At 46.5% G+C, this 23873-nt stretch overlaps 1 protein-coding gene across 1 annotated transcript in view; it reads right to left on the bottom strand.

Moving 5' to 3' along the window:
- HSH2D (hematopoietic SH2 domain containing) overlaps positions 1 to 23873 on the bottom strand; it is a 63222-nt gene that overhangs the window by 14865 nt on the left and 24484 nt on the right. Inside the window, exon 2 of the mRNA XM_075337837.1 lies at positions 7017 to 7140. Coding sequence (XP_075193952.1) covers positions 7017 to 7120 — 104 coding nt within the window. The 5' untranslated portion in view covers positions 7121 to 7140. The remainder of the gene's footprint in view (positions 1 to 7016; positions 7141 to 23873) is intronic.

Here is a 23873-nt window from a genome sequence, read left to right as displayed (position 1 = left end):
AATCTCCGAGTTGCCAAGAGACAGCCTCAAAATCTTAATGATTTACAGATGATCTGCAAAGAGGAGTGGACCAAAATTCCACCTGAGATATGCGCAAACCTCAATATCAACTACAAAAAATGTCTGACTGCTGTGCTGCCAATAAGGGTTTTGCCACCAAGTATTAAGTTTTGTTTGCCAGAGGGATCAAATACTTATTTCTCTCTACAAAATGCAAAGAAATGTATATAATTTATACAATGTGATTTTCTGGATTTTATTTTTGGATATTCTATTGCTCACTGTTAAAATTAACCTACCCTTAAAATTATAGACTGTTCATAAGTGTACGTGTATACAAGCCACAACTGTTTGTCCCCTGCCCATCATTCTGCTTCCTGTCACTTGTCTTATTTACTGCTCTATGTCCTGTTGTGTAGAAATATGTGACACTTCAGATGTGTTATACCACGTCTGATGAAGAGACCTGAGTAGTCTCGAGAGCTGCTATTTATTACCATCTTTTCTGTTAGCCTTTATAAGGTATCAACTGCTGAAGATTCTCAGTTCTTTTGGACAATATTTTTCCACTAGCATCTAGCAATGAATAAATCATACATGCAAATATACACTACGCACAGTTAGGGCGGCTTTGCACGTTGCGACATTGCACGTGCGATGTCGATGGGGTCAAATCGAAAGTGACACACATCCGGCGTCGCAGTCGATATCGCAACGTGCAAATCCTTTTTGATACGATGAACGAGTGCAAAAGCGTCGTTATCGTATCATCGCTGCAGCCTCCGACATTTCCATAATGCCGGTGCAGCGACAGGTGCGATGTTGTTCCTCGCTCCTGCGGCAGCACACATCGCTGTGTATGAAGCCGCAGGAGCGAGGAACATCACCTTACCTGCCGCCGGCTGCAATGAGAAGGACGGAGGTGGGTGTTTACATCCTGTTCATCTCCGCCCCACCACTTCAATTGGCCGCCTGCCGTGTGACGTCGCTGTGACGCCGCACGACCCGCCCCCTTAGGAACGAGGCGGGTCGCCGGCCAGAGGGACGTTGCACGGCAGGTATGTGCGTGTGAAACTGCCGTAGCGATAATAATCGCTACGGCAGCTTTCACTAGATATTACACGTGCGACGGGGGCGGGACTATCGCTGCAGCATCGGTAACACATTGTTACCGATGTCGCAGCATGCAAAGCCCGCCTTAGGGATATTTGGATTTCGGGTGAAATTTCAGGATGATTCAAAAATGCCCTCTAAACGTTTTCAGGTGAACTGAAAGTGACCTTCTCTAAACCTTTGAATGTATATATCTAACTGTTCAATGTTTCAGTAAGTTTTACAAAATTTACTGTTGTCTAACAAGGAGCTTAATAGCAAAATTAAAAAAAAAATGTTTGATCCATAAATCGCCCAAGAAATGTTGGTGATCAATTAGAATTGCTAAATAAACAGTCCTCCTCATCATGCTATTCACATTTTTACATCATGGGACTAAGACACCAAACATTTGATCAACAGTACCTCGCAATTACAAGACTTCAAGCAGGATGTCCTCAGATGCAAGTGACCACTGAGCTAGGAGGGTCACAGAGTGTCAAGAGCAGGTTACAACAGAGATACAGAGGGAATGTTACAATTATACACAGGAAATACTCTGTAAATATTATATAGCAGGGGTGGGCAAATAATTTTCCCACAATGGGCCACAAAACAGACTGTGACTCGTGTGGAGGCCGAAACAATAAGCTAAAATTAATGCTGCTTAAAATTAATATTAACATATTAATTATAATTATTATTTTACATTAATATTAATTGTGTCACTTAAAATTGAGCAGAATATGCTGACACCCCTATACAATATGAGTCCACGCACAACCCCCATATAGAGTATGAGCCCCCACTCAGCCCCATACAGGATGAACCCCAGATTGCCCTATTTATGGTATGAGACCCCATATAGCCTTTCTATATACAGCATTTTTTTTATTTATTTTTTTTTTCATTTTAGAACAAGCTTCCTTCTGGGATGACAGCCATGCAGACAATTTGATGCAGTGTGCAGTGCATGATCTGAGCACAGACAGGCTGACTTTCCATGCTTTAGCCTCTGCAGCAATGATGGCAACACTCATATGTCTATTTTGAAAAGACAATTTCTGGATATGACGCTGAGCACAAGCACTCAACTTCTTTGGTCGCCCATGGCGAAGTCTCTTCTGTGAGGAACCTGTCTTGTTAAACTGCTGTATGGTCTTGCCCACTGTGCTGCAGCACAATTTCAGGGTGTTGGCAATCTTTTTTATAGCCTAGGCCATCTATATGTTGAGAAACAATTCCTTTTATCAGAATTGTTTGCCATGAGAGGCCATGTTGAACTTCCAATGTCCAGTATGAGAGAGTGAGAGTGATAATGCCATATTTAGCACACCTGCTCCTCATTCACACCTGAGATGCTGTAACACTAATGAATCACATACCACAAGGGAGGAATAATGGCTAATTGGGCATAATTTGGCCATTTTCATATAGGGGTGTATTCACTTTTGTTGCCAGCGGTTTAGTCATTAATGGCTTTGTGTTGAGTTATTTAAAGGGCACACAAAATTTACACTGTTATACAAGCTGTACACTGACTACTTACATTGTATCAAAATGTCATATATTCAGTGTGGTCTCATGAAAAGATATAATAAAATATTTACAAAAATGTGAGGGGTGTACTCACTTTTGTGATATACTGTATGTCCTTTTAACACATATATAGGGTGTTTAAATTTTCCGTTCACTTTAGCTATCATTTAAATTTTATTTATTATTTTTCTAGTCATTTACAGTAATATACAGTGTGTCCACCCATATCCTGTCCACCGCCATTAACTTGAGAACGTCGGCAGCTATAGGCATAGAAGTGGTGTCTAGGTATAGTAAAGTAGCCATGCGCTACGCAATGAAACCACCTATTTTGCCACCTGGGGGAAAACAACGGAGTTAGCATTTTTATCTTGAAAACGGAACGAGATAGAGAAAAAAAGTGAGTTACAAAGTTGTAGGGCATCATCAATTCAATACGAATCGACACCTTGCATACAGAAATGCTATGGTTAAAACGTGTAAAACTCACAAGGCTGCGGACGTCAAGCGATACCTAATGGAGACCTTCCTACAAGTCAGGTGTATGCGACCCCTCCACCAACATTGCAGGACCTATGACGACGTATCACAGATGCTTGTGCAAATGTGTCACCTACCATATTGCACAACGTGCAGCAAGATACAGTATGCTGTCCAGAGTCCAGATGTGCATTGCAGCTGACGGTGGCCACTTTGAGCATCAGGAATATCCGTGCCAGAGTAAACGCACCAGCACCTTCAGGCCACACACACCACCCCAACACCACACTGGGAGACTGCCTAGTAACAGGTAAAAGGAGAGGGCACTGATTTGATAGTACCACCCAGCCTGTAGGGAGAGACCCAGCGAGGGGAGGGGCCTGTTGGTCAGTTGGAAAAGGCGGGAGGAAGTGGTGTGCAGTCTCAGGAGTGAGTCTGTGAAAGTTAGTCAGAATGAGGTGAAGAAGGAAGTAAAGGCGAGGAGGAGAGAAGTAGAAAGTGAAAACACAGAAAAAGACCTGCAGTGAGAACGGAGTGCTGTGAAAAGGAGAGAGGACCGTGAGGTGAGGAACCGGGAACTCCAGGACCTATGGGCCCCTTGTGGAAGTACGAGACTCCAGGAACCACAGCGTGTCCGTGGAAGGACGGAACTGAGCTCACAAACCTCAGCACAAGGCAGGGTGCAGATCCCTAGGACAGTGAGACCCTTTATGGACATTGTCAATTCTGCCAGGTGAAGGAATCTCCAGGGTTCTTCACCACCAAAAGAGTCTGAAGCATCAGTAGCATAGAGGGGACCGGGGACTGAACCCCTTAAATAGTCCAGGCTGCCTGCAATAGGACCAAAAGAAACAGAGGGGTTCCCAAGTAGCTCTAGGCCACGGGAGCTCATCAACAACAAGTGTGCATGGAGGACAGCGATCCCAGGTCACAGCTGGCTCGGAGAACAAGGGGAGCGGATACACCTGGGACCGGCACCCGCGGGTTCAGGTACCACCACAGCAAAGTAAACAAGGCAAGTTAAACTCTGGTGTGGACTGTTTCCTTGACAGCGTGCACTCACATAGACTGTTTTCCCACTACAACCCCCATCATCCACTGCTGGGGCCTGTCCCTGCTTGCGGAGGGCTCTAACCATCTAGGCTGCATCACTCCATCAGTCCCAGCAGAAACCTGCAGCGGCGGCCCCAAATAACCTGGGCGCACACCGCAAGTGACGTAGTCGACAAAAACTCTTATTTTTATTTTCTTTTACTTAAAAACCCCTTTTATTTACTCCAAAAGACACCGCCAGGGTCATGGAACCAGACCTCGCCACAGCTGATATCCCCGGACTAGTCAGGCCCGGTTCTGAGTCCCTCAGCCCTGGAGCGAGTGTGTCAAGCGCCATATGGCTGACCAGCATTCAATGTTTTGGGGGGTCATGGGTTTCATATCATAGCATTTCTGTATGCAAGGTGTTGATTCATATTGAATTGATGATGCCCTACAATTTTTTTAATTCACTTTTTTGTCCGTTTTCGAGATAAAAATGTTAACTCCGTTGTTTTCCACCAGCTGGCGAAAAAGGTGGTTTCATTGCCTAGCGCATGGCTACTTTACTATACCTAGACACCACTTCTATGCCTATAGCTGCCGCCGTTCTCAAGTTAATGGCGGTGGACAGGATATGGGTGGACACGCTGTATAGAGCTTATCTTTTATTGATTATAATGGCGCTGTCACATTTTTTTTACATAGTTACATAGTTACTTAGGTTGAAAAAAGACCTAGGTCCATCTAGTTCAACCTTCCTCCACCAGTTCTACATTTAGTCACTAAGTCATTTATAACCAACAATGTTTTGTGTACTGAGGAAATCATCCAGCCCTTTTTTAAAAGCTGTTATAGTATCTGCCATTACTACCTCTTGTGGTAGTGTATTCCACAGTCTGACCGCTCTAACTGTAAAGAACCCTTTCCTATTTAGGTGTCGGAATCGCTTTTCTTCCACTCGCAGTGAGTGCCCCCTGGTCCTTAGTACTGTCTTTGGAAGAAATAAGTCATGTGCCAGTCCTTTATATTGACCACACATGTATTTATACATATAAATGAGATCTCCTCTGAGACGTCTTTTTTCTAAGCTAAACATATCTAACTTTTTCAACCTGTCATCATATGGGAGGCCTTCCATTCCTTGTAATAGTCTAGTTGCCCGCCTTTGAACTGACTCTAACTTCTGAATGTCCTTTTTAAAATGTGGAGCCCAAAACTGGATCCCGTATTCCAGATGTGGCCTTACAAGTGATTTATAGAGGGGTAACAATACGTTGGGATCACGGGATCTAATCTCTCTTTTTATACACCCTAAAATCTTGTTTGCTTTAGCAGCTGCTGCTTGACATTGAGTGCTGCTGCTCAGCTTATTTGTAATGAGAATACCCAAGTCCTTCTCCTGTTCTGTAGTCCCGAGTTTACTTCCATTTAATGTATACGCAGCTATAGGATTACTCCGTGCTAGGTGCATTACTTTACATTTATCAACATTAAATCTCATTTGCCAAGTATCTGCCCATTCTGACATCTTATCCAGATCTTTTTGTAATATTGTACTATCCAGGTCAGTTTTTAATATCCTACATAGTTTGGTGTCATCGGCAAAGACTGACACTGTACTATCAATCCCATCAACAAGGTCATTAATAAAGAGAGTAAAAAGAATCGGTCCAAGCACAGATCCCTGCGGCACCCCACTGCTGACTATAGCCCATTTAGAGGATGTACCATTTATGACTACTCTTTGTTTCCTATCTTTTAGCCAATTCCTTACCCAGTTGCATTTTGTGTCCCCTAGTCCTTGCTTCTGGAGCTTTAGTATAAGGCTATTATGTGGTACAGTATCAAATGCCTTTGCAAAGTCCAAATAAATCACATCAGCTGCATTACCAATATCCAGGTTTGAACTTACCCCCTCATAGAACCCCAACAGGTTGGTTAGACACGACTTATCTTTCATGAATCCATGCTGTTTGTCAGTTATCATCTTATTTTCTGCGATATATTTTTGCATGTCATCCCTTAAAATGCCCTCAAAAACTTTGCATACTACTGATGTCAGGCTTACTGGACGGTAGTTGCCTGGATCTACCCTCTTACCTTTCTTAAATATCGGTACCACATCAGCAATCCTCCAATCCTGAGGCACCAACCCTGTTACAAGTGAGTCTAAAAAGATGAGATACAGCGGTCTGTCGATTACGGAGCTCAATTCCCTCAATATTCGTGGATGAATGCCATCTGGCCCTGGGGATTTGTCAATGTTTAATTTACTCAGACGTAGGCGTACTTCATCTTGTGTTAAATTAATTATATCCATTTAAGGAGTTAACAGGTATGGGCAGATCGCGGATCTGCTCGTGCCTGCTAGGCACACATGTCAGCTGTAAAAATCAGCTGACATGTGCGTGAATCCCCCCGGCTTCCCGCGGCAGCCGGGTAGGATTAACACTATGACCGCTGGGTCATAAATTTACTGCCCACGGTCGTTAAGGAGTTAAGAAATCAGAAATCCTACATACAGCACACAAGGCTGTGCAATATTGATTTCCTGAGTGCTCATAAAACATATTGACTTTGATAACCCCTGATTGGCATTAGACCATTTGTAGAGATGCAGAGCATTATTGGCATTAGTCTGCTCTCTGAATCTTAACCTGTGTGTGAAATGGCGTCGGGCAGTTCTTTTTTTGGGCTGATACCCGTGAATTGAATCAAAGTGTTCAAATTTAAAAGGACCTGTGAATTTCAGAAAGTTCTACTTGAAGCCGATCTTCCACAGATTGATTACAGTTAGAGTTAATGGGATCAAACAGAACCCCACAAAGAAAAGACTTTGAATAACGTCAACATTTAGGAAAGACACTTACTTTCTTGTAATAACTCCATGAAACCATTCAGGGATGCCATTCTTTAAAAACCATTCTGACTGTGTTTCAATAAACCATTTTACAGACGGTTTATTTTCTTCCATTTCTTCTTCAAAATTGTCAACTAGAAATAAAACAAGAATAATAATCATAATCATCTTACTCATCAGGGAAGGGTTCTCCTGTTTGGTTGCTTTAGTTAGAACTATTTACATTAACAGTATAGAATCCTCGACATTCAAATTGCAAAACCAAGAAGGAAAAGTCATGGAATTATGGAAATCACATACTAAATATGTTAATGATGACCAAAATGAAAACAACATTTTCAAAACCTCTCTCTTTATTCAGTATCCAAAATAAGCACCATATGAAGAAATATACACGCTTATCTGTCTTGGCATGCTTATAGTGACGTTATAAATGGTTGTCTGATCAATGTTATGGCACACTAAATGTACTTAGACACACAAATCGTCAAGAAGTGCTGCTGGTAGACCCTTTCACAATTGCTGACCAATGACGTTCCAGATGTGGTCAACGGTAAACAAGTCAGGAGATGCTGAAAATCATGGCCAATATGAGCAATATGTGTGGTATGCATGATTCCCAATACACCAGGCAGAGGGTCAGATCCTGCGTGTCATGGGTGATAGTGGCCATGCTTGTGTCTGGCACACACATGCAGTGAATAGGGGCACACAAGAGGTTAACACTGCTAGGTTACTGTCCCCTCTCGATAGTGATGTTGGAAGGCATTAACTCATCGTGTTGGAGCTGTGAAGGGAGACAGAAGAGCTAGGAGACACTTTAATGGTGAAACAGGTGGTTCTATACTTGTTATACAGCCATAAGGTACACAGCCATGATGGGAATAACATGCGCCCATGGACATAGCTTCACAGACTGGCAGATAGCAACAGATTTAGAAAACCAGTCACATATGAGGCATGATGGACAGCATGTGCAGTAAGGGGTACTTTGCACGTTGATGCAGTGAATAGGGGCACACAAGAGGTTAACACTGCTAGGTTACTGTCCCCTCTCGATAGTGATGTTGGAAGGCATTAACTCATCGTGTTGGAGCTGTGAAGGGAGACAGAAGAGCCAGGAGACACTTTAATGGTGAAACAGGTGGTTCTATACTTGTTATACAGCCATAAGGTACACAGCCATGATGGGAATAACATGCGCCCATGGACATAGCTTCACAGACTGGCACATAGCAACAGATTTAGAAAACCAGTCACATATGAGGCATGATGGACAGCATGTGCAGTAAGGGGTACTTTGCACGTTGCGACATCGCTAGCAAATGCTAGCGATGCCGAGCGCGATAGCCCCCGCCCCCGTCGCACATGCGATATGTAGTGCGAGCTGCTGTAGCGAACATTATCGCTACGGCAGCTTCACACGCACATACCTGGTCGGCGACGTTGCTGTGACTGCCGAATAATCCCTCCTTCGTGTTCGGCGTCACAGCGACATCACCGCGACGTCACTAAGCGTCCGGCCAATAGAAGCGGAGGGGCGGAGATGAGCGGGATGTCATCCCGCCCAACTTCTCCCTTCCGCATTGCCGGTGGACGGCGGGCGCAGGTAAGGAGATGTTTGTCGCTCCTGCGGCTTCACACACAGCAATGTGTGGAGCTGCAGGAACGACAAACAACATCGTACCTACGGACGCACCGACATTATGAAAATGAACGACGTGACACAGATCAGCGATTTTTGACTGTTTCACGCTCGTTCATCTTCTCTCCTAGGCTTTACACGTTGCTACGTCGTTACCGCCCCGGATGTGCGTCACTTTCTATTTGACCCCGACGCAGTAGCGATGTCGCAACATGCAAAGTACCCCTAAGAGCCTATCCTGCTAACCAAGCTGACACAAGTTGGCTTCCTCTATCCCACTGATGTGGCATTCTCCAGTTCCCTCTAACCTTCATGGTGTTGTAGGATGTCCTGCATACCCATTTTCTTTATAGGGGACCCCTCTCCAGGCCCATAATCCTCCTGCATCCACAGTTTTAAGATTCTGATAGACTAGGGCACTGGGCTAACCTGGGCATGCCATCTGCCTAAAGAGTTGCAAGTCTTCACAGATCCTACATGTGGCTTCAGGTCAGTCCATTCCCATACAGCCTGCTGTAGCGGGGTTAGCGTTCCCCTTCATGTTGCTGACAATGTGTACTGGCTGAGCTGTAACTGTACTCTGACTAAATGCTAGTGTCTGCAGTCTCTGGCTTGCAAGTGAAATTGGACATCACATATGAACTTAAAGGTAAGGTGTCACGTTTTTTTCATTTTTTGTATTAGTAATAGTGATTATGAAATCAAGTATTTTTAATACAAAATTAAACTCACTGTTTATTTAGTTTTTATTTAATTCTAGTTTTATTGAAGCACTGGGGGATGCCATCTTGGATTTGCTGAGAGTAACGACAGTTACTCACCTCCTTTATGGCAGTGCCCAGGGCATTGGGTGTGATAGTCGGACTCCGACCCCTATACATAACACAGGAGAGCTCTCTGCTGTGACCTGGAGATGCCCCTGGGCTGTTCAGATCACAGCAGAGGGAGGAGATCAGCGCCATCTTTGTGGAGCACACAGCGTATGCTGTGTGCTCCACTTACCCAATGTCACCCGCCGAGATGGATGGGGTGAGTACCGGCGCCGGGCAACGGTTATTGCACCATAACTGATCCTGCTGCGCACTCCCTCCACTCTGCTGCGCACCCCCCCACTCTCCCGTGCACCCCCCACGCACTCCGCTCACCCCCCTCCCACTCCACCACTCACACTCGTTCCACTAACTCCCCGCTACTCACCTCGGGCCTTTGCTCCTTGCTGCTATATACTGTGATCACTGACAGGACAGGTTGCCAGCAGCGCAGGTCTAAGGTGAGTGCATGCGGCTGGAAGCGGTGATCGCGGCATGAGATCTGTAGTGCAGTGACGCTCAGGCTGCAGATCACCCCTCCTCACCGCATGTCACCTCGGACCTCCGATCCCAGCTGGCAGCACAGTATATGGGGGCGCGGGATACAGTGAGGCATTGTGATTCAGTCAGTGTAGCATAGGGAAACAGTCAGCGGGGCAAAGGGATACAGTCAGTGGGGCATAGGGATACAGTCAGCAAGGCATAGGAAAACAGCCAGCTGGGCATAGGAAAACAGCCAGTGGAGCATAGGGAAACAGCCAGCGGGGCATAGGGAAACAGCCAGCGAGCCATAGGGAAACAGCTAGCAGGGCATTGGGATACAGTGCCGAGCGGGATACAGTTGAGCACTATGCAGCTGTTCTTGGTTACACTTTAGACATTAGAATCACTTTGCGGCCACCAACAAAAAGGCTCTGCACTGTGATCCTAAACTTCACCTCCCCTTATCCTTTTGAAAACACCCAGATTGGAAGGGGGAGCTGTGACATCACACACAGGAGAGCAGATTCCACCCACTTTTACTGCAGTTGTAATGTGAGTTAGTTCTACAGTAGCTCTATATAAAAAACAACAACAAAAGAGGAATAAAAATCCTCCAAAAGCTAAGCAAAAACTCACCGACTAGTGGCAGAAGATGGAAACTGCCGAGGCCAAAAAGACTAATGCACTGCAAGGATGCAGCAAGACCTCCATTAAATGGAGACATCACAGGTTCAAAAGGAGATGGTAAAATTGCACACTTGTGGCTTGCGTAGGTCACTGTTCGCACATGCAGGTTCACAGTATCTGGTATGCAGCCTATTAGTTACGCCCATCACAGTAGATGCAAGCGGGCTGCGCCAGTAATATATATGTGCTCCATGTAGGGACAGTGGCTATAGTATGCAAGGCCTAACATAAAGAGGCCTGGCTGCATCCTGTATAAAATATAATTCTACAGTAGCTCTACAGCAGGATTTCAGCAGCTGCTTCCCCTAGTGTTTAAGATTGGAAAATATGAAACTGTTAACATTTTTTTATATTTTTTTTTCAAGTAAAAACAAATAATATTATTTAAACATAACATTAAAATATTAATACTTTATATTTTTTCAGCTATTGAAAAAAACATTTTTGATTACGACACCTTCCCTTTAAGGCATAAACCAGTGTCTATACAAACCGTCAAAAAGTGTTTGCATAACATTGGGCCACAAGCTATAGCTGTTCCACTGACCTCATGCTTACAAGCTCAAAGGCTATCATGGTGTAGAGCAAGGTGGCCTTCCTTGAACATTACCCTGAAAATTCCTGAGGCAAACATTAATAACCTAATTCTTATCATGCTAAGGCTCCTTTACTGAGAATTTTATTGAGACGTTATGGTTGTTTCATCCATACAAAGCCCATTACAAAGTCCACTTCAACATTTTGGTGGGGTTCAGATCCTGCTTTCATCAGGTCATTAAAAAATGCTCCTTTTTTTGAGTCACTCTTAGGTCAATTTATACAGTGCAGTCAAATCATGCAACAATTGCTGTAAAAGATACTGTTTCACCAATTGCTGTCAATATATTTAAGACTACTGTCATATTACATGGTCTATTTTCATCTAACTTTCTATTTTCTGATATATGGATTCAGATGACTCTCAAGCATAGTGAAAACTTCATAGTGGAATTATTTTTATGATGATGACTAGGGATGATCAAATACCCTAATATTCGCTTTGTCGAATATCCGGCGAATACCTCGCCGATATTCGACTATTCGCGAATATTCGACCCCCAATGTAAGTTTATGGAAAACCAGAATAATTTACGTCGGACCCAACGGTGACCTGTGGTGACTGAGGAAAAGGCTGAAATTGATGGGTAAAGGCCGAAACAGTATGGGCACAGCCTGTAGAAGGTGCCTGACTGCATTTCTAGTGTCTTTGAATAACGTACTCAGAGCAGCACGCGGCGTTTATGCAGTCGCCAGAAGAGCTCTCAAACCAAAGTAAAAGAGGGGAAATTGCTAAGAATCAGTTTATAGTGCCTAATTACTGTAAAAAACGTCAAATCAAGTCCCGACCTCCAAGAAAAACACTTTAGCATATGTTCACACGTTTCGTTTTTTACATTTCTCTTTCTTTTTCGATTAGAAAGGGCTGTAACTTATACATTATATTGGTGTCTGTCAAACATCCTTTTTTGGGACATATTTGACAGCACAATGTGCCCGTTGGGATGTTGACCTTGCCCTCCTCCTCCTCCTCCACCAGCACCACCGGCTACTGTGGCCCTCTACTCAAATGTAGGAAGGGCCACTGGCTGTCCTCAAATCTCAGACTTCTTAGGGTTCTCAGGTGGCCCCTGTAACATACATTGGGAAGAGATGGCAGTCATTTGTAGTTTTCTGCATCCCCTATATCATTAGTGTGAAAGTCGGAATACGAACTCCATAACACTTTACAGTGCTATTGCCAATGTGGCCATTTGGGTGTTGGCCTTGCCCTCCTCCTCCTTCTCCACCAAGATCACCGGCTAAAGTGGCCCTCTATTCAAATTCTATTCAGATGATTCAGTAATGTATGTTTTATGGACAAATGAACGCCACGCTGGGACATCAAAGCTGATGTCGTTGATGATGATTGCATATGACCAAAAGCAGGTTGGGAGCAGGAGGCATCATCGCCTGCTTCCTAGACCGCAGTTTGTGAAGCATGCAGCACCGTGGAAGTGGCAGTTGTTTCACTCTGGAACTCAGGCTTTATTCCATTAGACTTTAGACATTAGGATCACTTTGCGGTCACCAACAAAAAGGCTCTGCACTGTGATCCTAAACTTCATCTTCCCTTATCCTTTTGAAAACACCCAGATTGGAAGGGGGAGCTGTGACATAACACACAGGAGAGCAGATTCCACCCACTTTTACTACAGTTGTAATGTGAGCTAGTTCAACAGTAGCTCTACAGCAGGATTTCAGCAGCTGCTCCCCCTAGTGTTTAAGATTGGAAAATATGAAACTGTTAACATTTAACTGTTTCACCAATTCCTGGCAATATATTTAAGACTACTGTCATATTACATGGTCTATTTTCATCTAACTTTCTATTTTCTGATATATGGATTCAGATGACTCAAGCATAGTGAAAACTTCATCGTGGAATTGTTTTTATGATGATGACTAGGGATGATCAAATACCCTAATATTCGCTTTGCCGAATATCCGGCGAATACCTCGCCGATATACTATTCGCAAATATTCGACCCCCAATGTAAGTCTATGGGAAACCAGAATAATTTTACGCTGGACCCAACGTTGACCTGTGGTGACTGAGGAAAAGGCTGAAATCGATGGGGAAAGGCTGAAACAGTATGGGCACAGCCTGTAGAAGGTGCCTGACTGCATTTCTGGTGTCTTTAAATAACGTGGTCAGAGCAGCAGGCGGCGTTTAAGTAGTCGCCAGAACAGCTCTCAAACCAAAGTAAAAGAGGGGAAATTGCTAAGAAACAGTTTCTAGTGCCTAATCACTGTAATAAAACATCAAATCAAGTCCCGACCTCCAAGAAAAACACTTTACATATGTTCACAAACTTCGTTTTTTACATTTTTCCTTCTTTTTCGATTAGAAAGGGCTGTAACGTATACATTATATTGGTGTCTCTCTCACACCTCCTTTTTTGGACATATTTGAAAGCACTTTAACCCCTTCAGCCCTCGGGCACTTTCCGTTTTTGCGTTTTTGTTTTTTGCTCCCCTTCTTCCGAGAGTCGTAACTTTTTTTTTTCCCGTAAATCTTGCCATATGAGGGCTTGTTTTTTGCGGGACGAGTTGTACTTTTAAATGAAACCATAAGTTTTACCATATAGTGTACTGGAAAACAGCAAAAAATTCCAAGTGTGGAAAAACTGCAAAAAAAGTGTGATTGCACAATAGTTTTTGGGATGTTTTATTCACCGTGTTCACTATATAGTAAAACTGATGTGTGGGTGCGATGCCTGAGGTCAGCGCAAGTTTGTGGACACCAAACATGTATAGGTTTACTTGTATCTAAGGGGTTAAAAAAATTCACAAGCTTGTCCAATAAAAGTGGCGTACGTTTTGCGCCATTTTCTGAAACCCGTATCGTTCTCATTTTTTGGGATCTATGGCTCAGTGGTGACTTATTTTTTGTGTCTCGAGCTGACATTTTTAATGGTACTATTTTTGCGCAGATGCTATGTTTTGATCGCCTGTTATTGCATTTTGCGTAAAACTCGCGGCGACCAAAAAACGTAATTTTGTCATTTGGAATTTTTTTGCCACTACGCCGTTTACCAATCAGATTAATTGATTTTATATTTTGATAGATCGGGCATTTCTGAACGTGGCGATACCAAATATGTGTATATTTAATTTTTTTTAACCCTTTCAAAGGGTTGAAAGGGGGGTGATTTGAACTTTTAGGTATTTTTATTGTTTTATTTTGTAAAACTTTTTTTACTTTTTTTTTTATTTTACTAGTCAAAAAAGTCAGTGGGTTGTGTGGTATGAGGAGGAGATGGCACTGCTTGCAGATGAGGTCACCATTTAATATAACATGGATGCCATTTATAGAGCTCAAGAGAGGGCATTGCTGGAGAGGAGGCTTGCTGTGGAAGCAGCTAGAAGTTCCAGACAGACTGTACCCACAGCACCCACCATGAGGGAATTCCCCAGAGTGTCCTGCAAGGACTTTAAGCCATTTAATGAGGCTGTAGGCTGGCTTCTTCCAGGACTTCGAGCATCAATGAGGATTAATGGAGGTCCCGGAAAGGGAGCAAGTCAGACACCTGGTTGGGCTCTTAGGGACTGGAGCTGACAAAGCCTATAGAGCTATGGACCCTCAATGGAACTGTGCGTATGGGGAGATAAAAGAGACCATTCTAGAACATTATGCCGTGACCCCAGATACATACACGGCTCAGTTCTGTACTTTAGCCTGTGATGGGGAAGTGTCTTTCAAGATGTATGCCCACAGGCTCAAACAGGCATGTCATCGCTGGCTGGAGGGAGAGGGAGCCTTCACTTCGGAGACCCTCGTCCAGGTCATCCTGAAGGAACAATTCTATGCAAAATGCCCCGCCGAGATCTGGGAATTAGTGCATGAAAGGAGACCAGCGACAGTGGAACAAGCTGCTGCTCTAGCTGATGAAGTTCTCACCATCAAGCGTCAGTGGAAAAAACTACTAGTCAGTGACAAAAAAACTACCAGCTCTCCAACATCAGTGGCCCCTTGTCATTCGGCCTCCAATGTTCACCGTCCCACTAGACTACCAACTCATGGCGACCCCCGTGTGAATATGCCTCTCATTAATCCTGCCTCATCTTTGGGAATATGAAGTGGAGGACAGATGTTATGGATGTGGGCATCCTGGTTATCTGCTAGCCCACTGTCCAGGTGTTCGGAGACAGAACCGCAACAGACCACCTTTGCCTGTCCATTATCTACAGACACCCTCAACAGGAGAAGAGCTGGATTCAGTCCCTGATGACTTGCCAAGTGCTCTGATATGTTGACTTCTCTACCAGGAGTCTATGGGGTGCGAGCCACAGCCACCTGTTCTTGTGATCTTCAACATAAACATCTACAGGAGGTCATGCTGGATGGCCAAAAGGTTGTTGGCTTTTGTGACACTGGGGCTTTCTTCGGCGCTCTATTGGGAGACCCAGACGATTGGGTGTATAGCTATTGCCTCCGGAGGCCACACAAAGCATTACACTAAAAAGTGTAAGGCCCCTCCCCTTCTGGCTATACACCCCCCGTGGGATCACGGGCTGCTCAGTTTTCAAGCTTTGTGCGAAGGAGGTCAGACATCCATGCATAAGCTCCACTGTTTAGTCAGCAGTAGCTGCTGACTATATCGGATGGAAGAAAAGAGGGCCCATACTAGGGCCCCCAGCATGCTCCCTTCTCACCCCACTTGCGGTTTGTAAGGTTGAGGTACCTATTGCTGGTACGGAGGCTGGAGCCCACATGCTGTTTTCCTTCCCCATCCCCCTGAGGGGCTCTGAGGAAGTGGGATCTTTCCGGCCACCAAGCCCTGAGGCCGGGCTCCATCCACAGACCCATAGAACCTGCTGGATGTGGAGCGGGAGTGCCGTTCAGGGACAAGGCCCTGCAACTTTCAGGTACTCTGTGTCCCCGTATGGCAGGCCACGCACACTCCAGGCTTGCTGGGTGTGCTAGTGCGCCGGGGACTGTAGCGCTGTGCGCTGGGCTTATAGTCCCTGCAGATTACTGGGGGACTTTACGTGTGGGGACCACCGCGCCGACCGCCCCTGGAGCGGCGGCGCAGCTGCGACTTGTAGTGCGCCGGGGACGCGCCGACCGCGCTTTTACGGCGGCGGCGCTTCTAACTTTAGTCCCCGGCTTTTGCGGCCTAGCGCCGCTTCGTTCCCGCCCCCACCCTGTCACTCAGGGAAAGGGAGAGACGCTGTTCTATAGCAGCGCCGAGGGCTGGAGCCTTATTTGCATTCTCCAGCCCCCTTCACTAGACACAGTGGGCGCCGGGTTCCCGCTCTTGTCTCGGGCACGCCCTCGGCCCGCCCCTCTCCTCTGGACGCCGGCAGCCATTCCGGCACGCAGAGCGGGAAAACGGAGACAAGCGCTGAGCTACCAGCACAGGATTCCGGCGCCACACACCCGCTTTTGTGCGGGCGGTAAGCGGCAACTAAAGTGCTGACCCACTAATGCCGAAGTGTCCTGTTGTACTTTTGTACGGTCGCTATTCAGGATGCAGACCTAGAAACAGCAGCAAAAGATCAGGGGTGCTAAAGCACAGACTCTATATGCTGCTTGTCTTGCATGTGCTGCAGTGTCATGTGTCCTTTATGCTTGTATGCTTTACATTGCACTGTAAGGGCTATTCTTGGCTGTCTAACCGCCTAGATGGCTAGACAGCGGCAGCAAACAGCAATGGTGCTAAGGCACAAGCTTTCAATGCTGCTTGGATTGCATGTACTGCAGAGTTTATTTTCATGCTTGTACATTCACTGCATGTCGCTATTCTTGGCTAATGCTCCTTGATGACTAGACAACAGCAGCAGAAAAGCAAGGGTGCTAAGGCACAAGCTTTCAATGCTGCTTGGATTGCATGTGCTGCAGTGGTTATTTTCATGCTTGTATGCTATACATTCACTGTATGTCGCTTTTCTTGGCTAATGCTCCTGAATAACTAGACAACGGCAGCAGAAAAGCAAAGGTGCCAAGGCACAGGCTTTCTATGCTCCTTGTACTGCATGTGCTGAAGTGTTTATTGTACTTCATGCTTGTATGCTATACATTGCACTGTACGGTCGCTATTCTTGGCTAATGCTCCTAGATGGCTAGACAGCAACAGCAAAAAAAAAAAAAAAAAAAAAAAAGCATGGGTGCCAAGGCACAGGCTTTCTATGCTGCTTGTACTGCATGCGATACTGTTCCAGGACCCCCAGTGTGTGCAATTACTCAACGGGGTCTCTGCTACAGGTGGCCAAAAGAACCACCTGTGATCCCTGTCCAAGGACAGGGACGGAGTTGCAGTTTCCGCTGATATATTGTCTGTGACTATGACTAACATCTTACAGACTTTGCAGTCCAGACAGACCTTGGGCAATGTTGATTCAATGCCCCTGGCCACCCTGATTTCGAAACAAATCATGGCTCCAGGAGGGTCCCATGCATCCCAGGGTGCAGGCTCTGACACGGACGACAGTCCCAGACGGCCTAAGCGAGCTCCCTAAGAACGGCCCTCGACTTCATCACAGTACTCTCTGTATGATGATGCAGACGTAGCTGTTCAGGACTCTGATCCTGAGACCGCTCTCAATCCGGATACACCGGATGGTGACGCTATAGTGAACAATCTTATAGCGTCCATCAATGGAAGGTTGGGTATTTCTCCCTCAACTCCTCCAGTGGAGGGGTCAGCTTCACAGCAGAAGAAATCCCTATTTCGGTATCTCAAGCGTATATTGAGTACTTTTCTGGTCACTCTGACTCCAGAGAAGCAGTCCAGGAACACCACGCTTATCCCGATAAGCGTTTCTCCAACCGTATTGAGGATACGCGTTGTCTCTTCCCCCCTGACGTGCTCAAGCGCTCCAAGGGTGGATCCCCCAATCTCCAGGCTTGCGGCTAGATCTATAGTTGCAGTGGAAGATGGGACTTCACTTAAAGATGCCATTGACAGACAGATAGCCCTCTGGTTGCAATCTGTCTATGAAGCTATCGGCGGGTCGGTTGCCCCGGCATTCGCAGCCATAGAGGCACTCCAAGCTATTTCAGCTAGTATTGCGCAGAGGGACGCGGTCACATGTACATCTTGGCCGCAGTAGCGTCCTTCACCTCGCAATGTCGGCATTGCGACTCAAGCTGTTTATGCTGTCCTGGACTCTACGAGCCGTACGTCAGTGGCGTACGCCAACTCCGTGTTGTTACGCTCCTAGTGTTAAGGGATTGGAGCAGATGCTGCTTCCACAAAAGTGCTTAACCAGATTGCCTTTATCTGGTGACAGACTGTTTTCGTGAGCGGTTGGATTAAATCATTCAACTGTCCAAGGGTACGGATTCTTCCTTACCCCAGCTATCAAACAAGACCCATCAGAAGAAGGGACAGTCGAGGTTTCGGTCCTTCCCAGGCTCGGGCACGTCCCAATTGCCCTCGTCCAACAGGGCTCAAAAGGCTCAGAGGGGCGCAGGTTCCTGGCGGGCTCAATCACGCCCGGAGAAGGCAGCCGGAGGAACCGCTACCAAGGCGGTTTCCTCATGACTTTCAGCCCTCTCTCTCCGCGTCCGCGGTCGGTGGCAGACTCCCCCGCTTTAGCGACATTTAACTGCCACAGGTCAATGGCCGGTGGGTGAGAGACAGTTTGTCGCAAAAACTTCCTCACCGGCCGAGCCGAGGCTCTTCTGCAGGCAGTAGGAGTCGTAATCCCGGTTCCTCCTCAGGAACAAGAGACACTTTTTACTCCGATCTGGTCGGGGTGACAAAATAGGACGACTCCTTCCGTTCCGTTCTGGACCTTAAACTGCTCAACAAGCACGTGAAAACCAGGCGGTTCCGGATGGAATCCCTCCGCTCCGTCATTGCCTCAATGTCTCAAGGAGATTTCCTAGCATCAATAGACATCAGGATGCTTATCTCCACGTGCCGATTGCTCCAGAGCACCGGCGTTTGCTACGATTCGTTATTGAAGACGAGCATCTTCGGTTCGTAGCCCTACCCTTCGGTCTGGCGACAGCCCCACGGGTTTTCACCAAGTTCATGGCAGCAGTGGGACCACTCCCGCACTCTCAGGGTCACCCTGTGATCCCTTACTTAGACCATCTACTTGTCAAGGCACTCTTTTAAGAGGCATGCCAACACAGCCTGAACATGGCGCTGGAGACTTCCCAGAGTTTCGGGTGGGTCCTCAACTTTTCAAAGTTAAACCCAATCGCTGGCATATCTTAGCTTGGGGTTTCACACTCTCTCAGCGATGGTGAAGCTTCCACTGGACAAACAGCGGTCACTACAGACGGGGGTGCAGTCTCTCCTTCAAGGAGACACCTCATCCAGAGGCAGTCCCTTTCACGCAGTTTCATCTGCGTCCACTTCAATAGAACATTCTTCGCTAATGGGAGGGGAAGTCGATGTCCCTACACAGGAACGTCCCCCTTTCTCAGACGATCAAGGACTCTCTTCAGAGGAGTCCACTCTTCAGATCAATTGTCTGGAGCTCTGGGCAGTGTATATTGCCCTGCAAGACTTCCTGCAGTGGCTGGAAGGCAAACAGATCCGAATTCAGTCGGACAATCCACAGCGGTGGCATACATCAACCACCAAGGCGGACTACGCAGTCGGCGAGCCTCCCAGGAAGTCCGCCGGATTCTGCTAGGGGTGGAAGACAGAGCATACACCATATCCGCAGTTCACATCCCGGGCGTAGAAAACTGGGAAGCAGACTTCCTCAGTCACCAGGGCGTGGACGCAGGAGAATGGTCTCTGCACCCGGACGGGTTTCACGAATCGGCACAACAGCAAGGTCCCGGTTTTCATGACGATCAAAGAGCTCTGGCGACAGGCATCTCACGGTCGGTCAACCGTGGGCACTACCAGACCGGCCAGACTTACTGTCCCAAGGGCCGTTTTTCCATCTGAATTCTACGGCCCTGAACCTACTGTGTGGCCATTGCGTCCTAGATCCTAGTGTCCTCAGGATTATCCCAAGGGGTCGTTGCCACCATGAGACAGGCTATGAAGCCCACGTCTGCTAAGATCTACCACGGAAGTGGAAGATTTTCTTTTACTGGTGCTCTGTACAAGGAGTGTCCCCCTGGCCATTGGCATTGCCTACTTTTCTTTCCTTCCTGCAATCTGGGTTGGAAAAGGGCTTGTCGCTCGGCTCCCTTAAAGGGCAAGTCTCGGCGCTATTGGTGTTTTTTCAGAAGCGTCTAGCACGACGTCCGCAGGTACGCACGTTCCTGCAGGGGGTTTGTCATATCGTCCCCCCGTACGAGCGGCCGTTAGATCTATGGGATCTGAACAGGGTACTAGTTGCTCTCCAGAAGCCGCCTTTCGAGTCTCTGACGGATGTTTCACTCTCTCGACTATCACGGAAAGTGGCCTTTCTGGTAGCGATCACGTCTCTTCGGAGAGTGTCTGAGCTAGCGGCGCTGTCATCCAAGGCTCCCTTCCTGGTGGTCCACCAGGACAAGGTAGTGCTGCGCCCCATTCAGGAGTTTCTCCCTAAGGTAGTATCCTCGTTTCATATTAATCAGGATATCTCCTTACCTTCCTTTTGTCCTCATCCGGTTCACCGGTATGAAAAGGATTTACATTTGTTAGATCTGGTGAGAGCACTCAGAATCTACATTTCCCGCACGGCGCCCCTGCGCCGCTCTGATGCACTCTTTGTCCTTGTCGCTGGCCAGCGCAAGGGGTCGCAGGCTTCTAAAGCCACCCTGGCTCGATGGATCAAAGAACCAATTCTGGAAGCCTACCGTTCTGCGGGGCTTCCGGTTCCTTCAGGGCTGAAGGCCCATTCAACCAGAGCCGTGGGTGCGTCCTGGGCATTACGACACCAGGCTTCGGCTCAACAAGTGTGCCAGGCAGCTACCTGGTCGAGTTTGCACACTTTCACCAAACATTATCAGGTGCATACCTATGCTTCGGCGGACGCCAGCCTAGGTAGAAGAGTCCTGCAGGCGGCAGTGGCCTCCTCGTAGAGGAGGGCTGTCTTGCAGCTCTAACTTGAGGTATTTTGTTACCCACCCAGGGACTGCTTTTGGACGTCCCAATCGTCTGGGTCTCCCAATAGAGCGCCGAAGATGAAGGGAATTTTGTTACTTACCGTAAATTCCTTTTCTTCTAGCTCTTATTGGGAGACCCAGCACCCGCCCTGTTGTCCTTCGGGATTTTTGGTTTGTTTGCGGGTACACATGTTGTTCATGTTGAACGGTTTTCAGTTCTCCGATGTTACTCGGAGTGAATTTGTTTAAACCAGTTATTGGCTTTCCTCCTTCTTGCTTTAGCACTAAAACTGAGCAGCCCGTGATCCCACGGGGGGTGTATAGCCAGAAGGGGAGGGGCCTTACACTTTTTAGTGTAATGCTTTGTGTGGCCTCCGGAGGCAGTAGCTATACACCCAATCGTCTGGGTCTCCCAATAAGAGCTAGAAGAAAAGGAATTTATGGTAAGTAACAAAATTCCCTTCTTTCTCACCATAGCCAATCCCTGAGTAATTCAACCAGAAGCAATTCAAAAGGGACCAGGAATTGCCATTGAACTGGCTGGAGGTACTCAGAGATATATTCGAAGAGTGAGTGTGACCCTGGGTTATGACTTTGGGGCAAAACAATGCATGATCGGTGTGATGAGCGGCCTTCCTGCAGACGATCTTCTAGGAAATTATGTGGGGAATCTTCAATGCCACTTTGTCGGTGCAGTAACCAAAGTCAAGCCAAGAGAGCAGCAGATGTGGACGTGTTCAGCCCATCAATGGAGATAATTCCACTGGAACTGCCGTCACAGCCGGTGAGTAACTCTTTTTGTGGGGATCATATGAATGTCACTGGGGATAAAGTTCAGTTTAGACAAGAGGTAGAAACTGACCCTACCCTAGCTAGTTTTAGAGCTCAGGCTGAAATAAGGCAATTAGGGGAAAATGGGGAAAAAATTATCAGAGAAAATGGACTTCTATATCAGGTTACCAACATGAACTCCCTAGATATACCCTGGACTTATAGCAAACAGCTGATTGTTCACCAGAAATGAAGAGTTTCCCTATTACATCTTGCCCATGACATTCCTACTGCTGGCCATCAAGGGAAAACACGCACTGAGAGATGATTGACTCAAATTTTCTATTGGCCTGGGATTTCTCAAGCAGTAGCGCATTTCTGCCGATCTTGCGACCTATGTCAGCATAGATGGTGACCAGGAGATGACCGAAAGGCACCTTTGCAACCGCTCCCTATAATAGAAGAACACTTTCAAAGAGTAACTGCCGATATCATTGGACCCCTGGCTAAACCAAGTAAATCTGGAAATCAGTACATTCTCACTGTTGTGGACTATGCCACTCGATATCTAGAAGCTGTGGCCTTGTCACGTATTTCTGCAGCCAAGGTGGCCGAGGCCCTGGTTACCATTTTCAGCAGAGTAGGATTCCCAAGTGAGATCCTATCAAACCAAGGCTCTAAGTTCATGTCAAAGCTGGTACAGTATCTCAGGAGCACTTGTGGAGTACGAGTCATCCGAACGACACCTTATCATTTCCAAACAAATTGACTTTTTGAACGATTCAATAGCACTCTGAAGAATATTCTAATGGCCTTCAATGACAGGAATTCAGACTGGGAGAAGTACCTACCCCATCTCCTATTTGCGTATTAGGAAGTCCCCCAGGAGTCCACTGGGTTTTCCCCCTTTCAGCTACTCTATGGAAAAAAGGTCAGAGGACCCTTAACCCTGCTAAAAGAATATTGGGAGGGGCAAGTCGAAGATACAATAACCCCTGTTGTTCCATATGTCCTAAAGCTTCAGGAAACCCTGGCTCAACTTGCTAGTTTTGCTCAGGATCATGTGCGGATGGGTCAAACCAGGCAAAATACATGGTATGACCGCAAAGCAAGCTATCAAGAGTTTGTAGAAGGACAACAGGTCTTAATGATTGGTCCCCACTGGCAAAATAAACTGCAGACAACATGGGAGGGTCCCTTCCGGGTTCTCCGAAAACTTAATGACACCAATTACTTTCTTGCTTTAGATGACCAGGGTTTAACAAAAAGACTGTCCATGTGAATATGATTAAGGAGTACCATGACCGGACACTACCAATGATAGAAAGCTGTCGGCTGGCTTCAAAGGACAGTTAGGAGGAGGACGACTCCCTACCTGATCTTGTTGAAGCCACAAGAGCCCCATCCACTGTGGAACAGGTCCCTCTGAAAGATCACCTGGATTCCTTACAGAAAAAAACAAATGCTGGGAGTGCTCCATCAGTGACAGGCTGCTTTCTCATCCTGACTAGGTCGAACCACAGTAACCCAACATCATGTGGACACTCAGGACATCCGTCCCATACAGCTGGCTCCTTACCAGGTACCAGAATCAGTTAGAAACACCATGCAACACGAAATTGAGGAGATGTTACATCTTGGGGTAATTTAGGCCTCCCATAGCCCTTGGGCCTCTCCTGTGGTGTTAGTATTCAAGAAAGATGGGACTACTCAATTTTGTGTGGACTACAGATGACTAAATGACCATACCATCAGTGATCCTTACCCAATAGCCCGTATTGATGAACTTCTAGACTGGCTAGTTGGGGCCCGATATGTCACTACCTTGGATCTCAGTAAAGGATCCTGGCAAATCCCTCTAACAGAGGGAGGGAGAGAAAGGTTGTCTTTTATAACCCCCTTTGGTCTGTATGAATTTCTAAATATGCCTTTCGGAATGAA

This window comes from Anomaloglossus baeobatrachus, chromosome 1 (genome assembly GCF_048569485.1).
Source record: "Anomaloglossus baeobatrachus isolate aAnoBae1 chromosome 1, aAnoBae1.hap1, whole genome shotgun sequence".
NCBI classification, from domain to species: domain Eukaryota; kingdom Metazoa; phylum Chordata; class Amphibia; order Anura; family Aromobatidae; genus Anomaloglossus; species Anomaloglossus baeobatrachus.
This window is presented reverse-complemented; position numbering and strand designations above follow the sequence as displayed.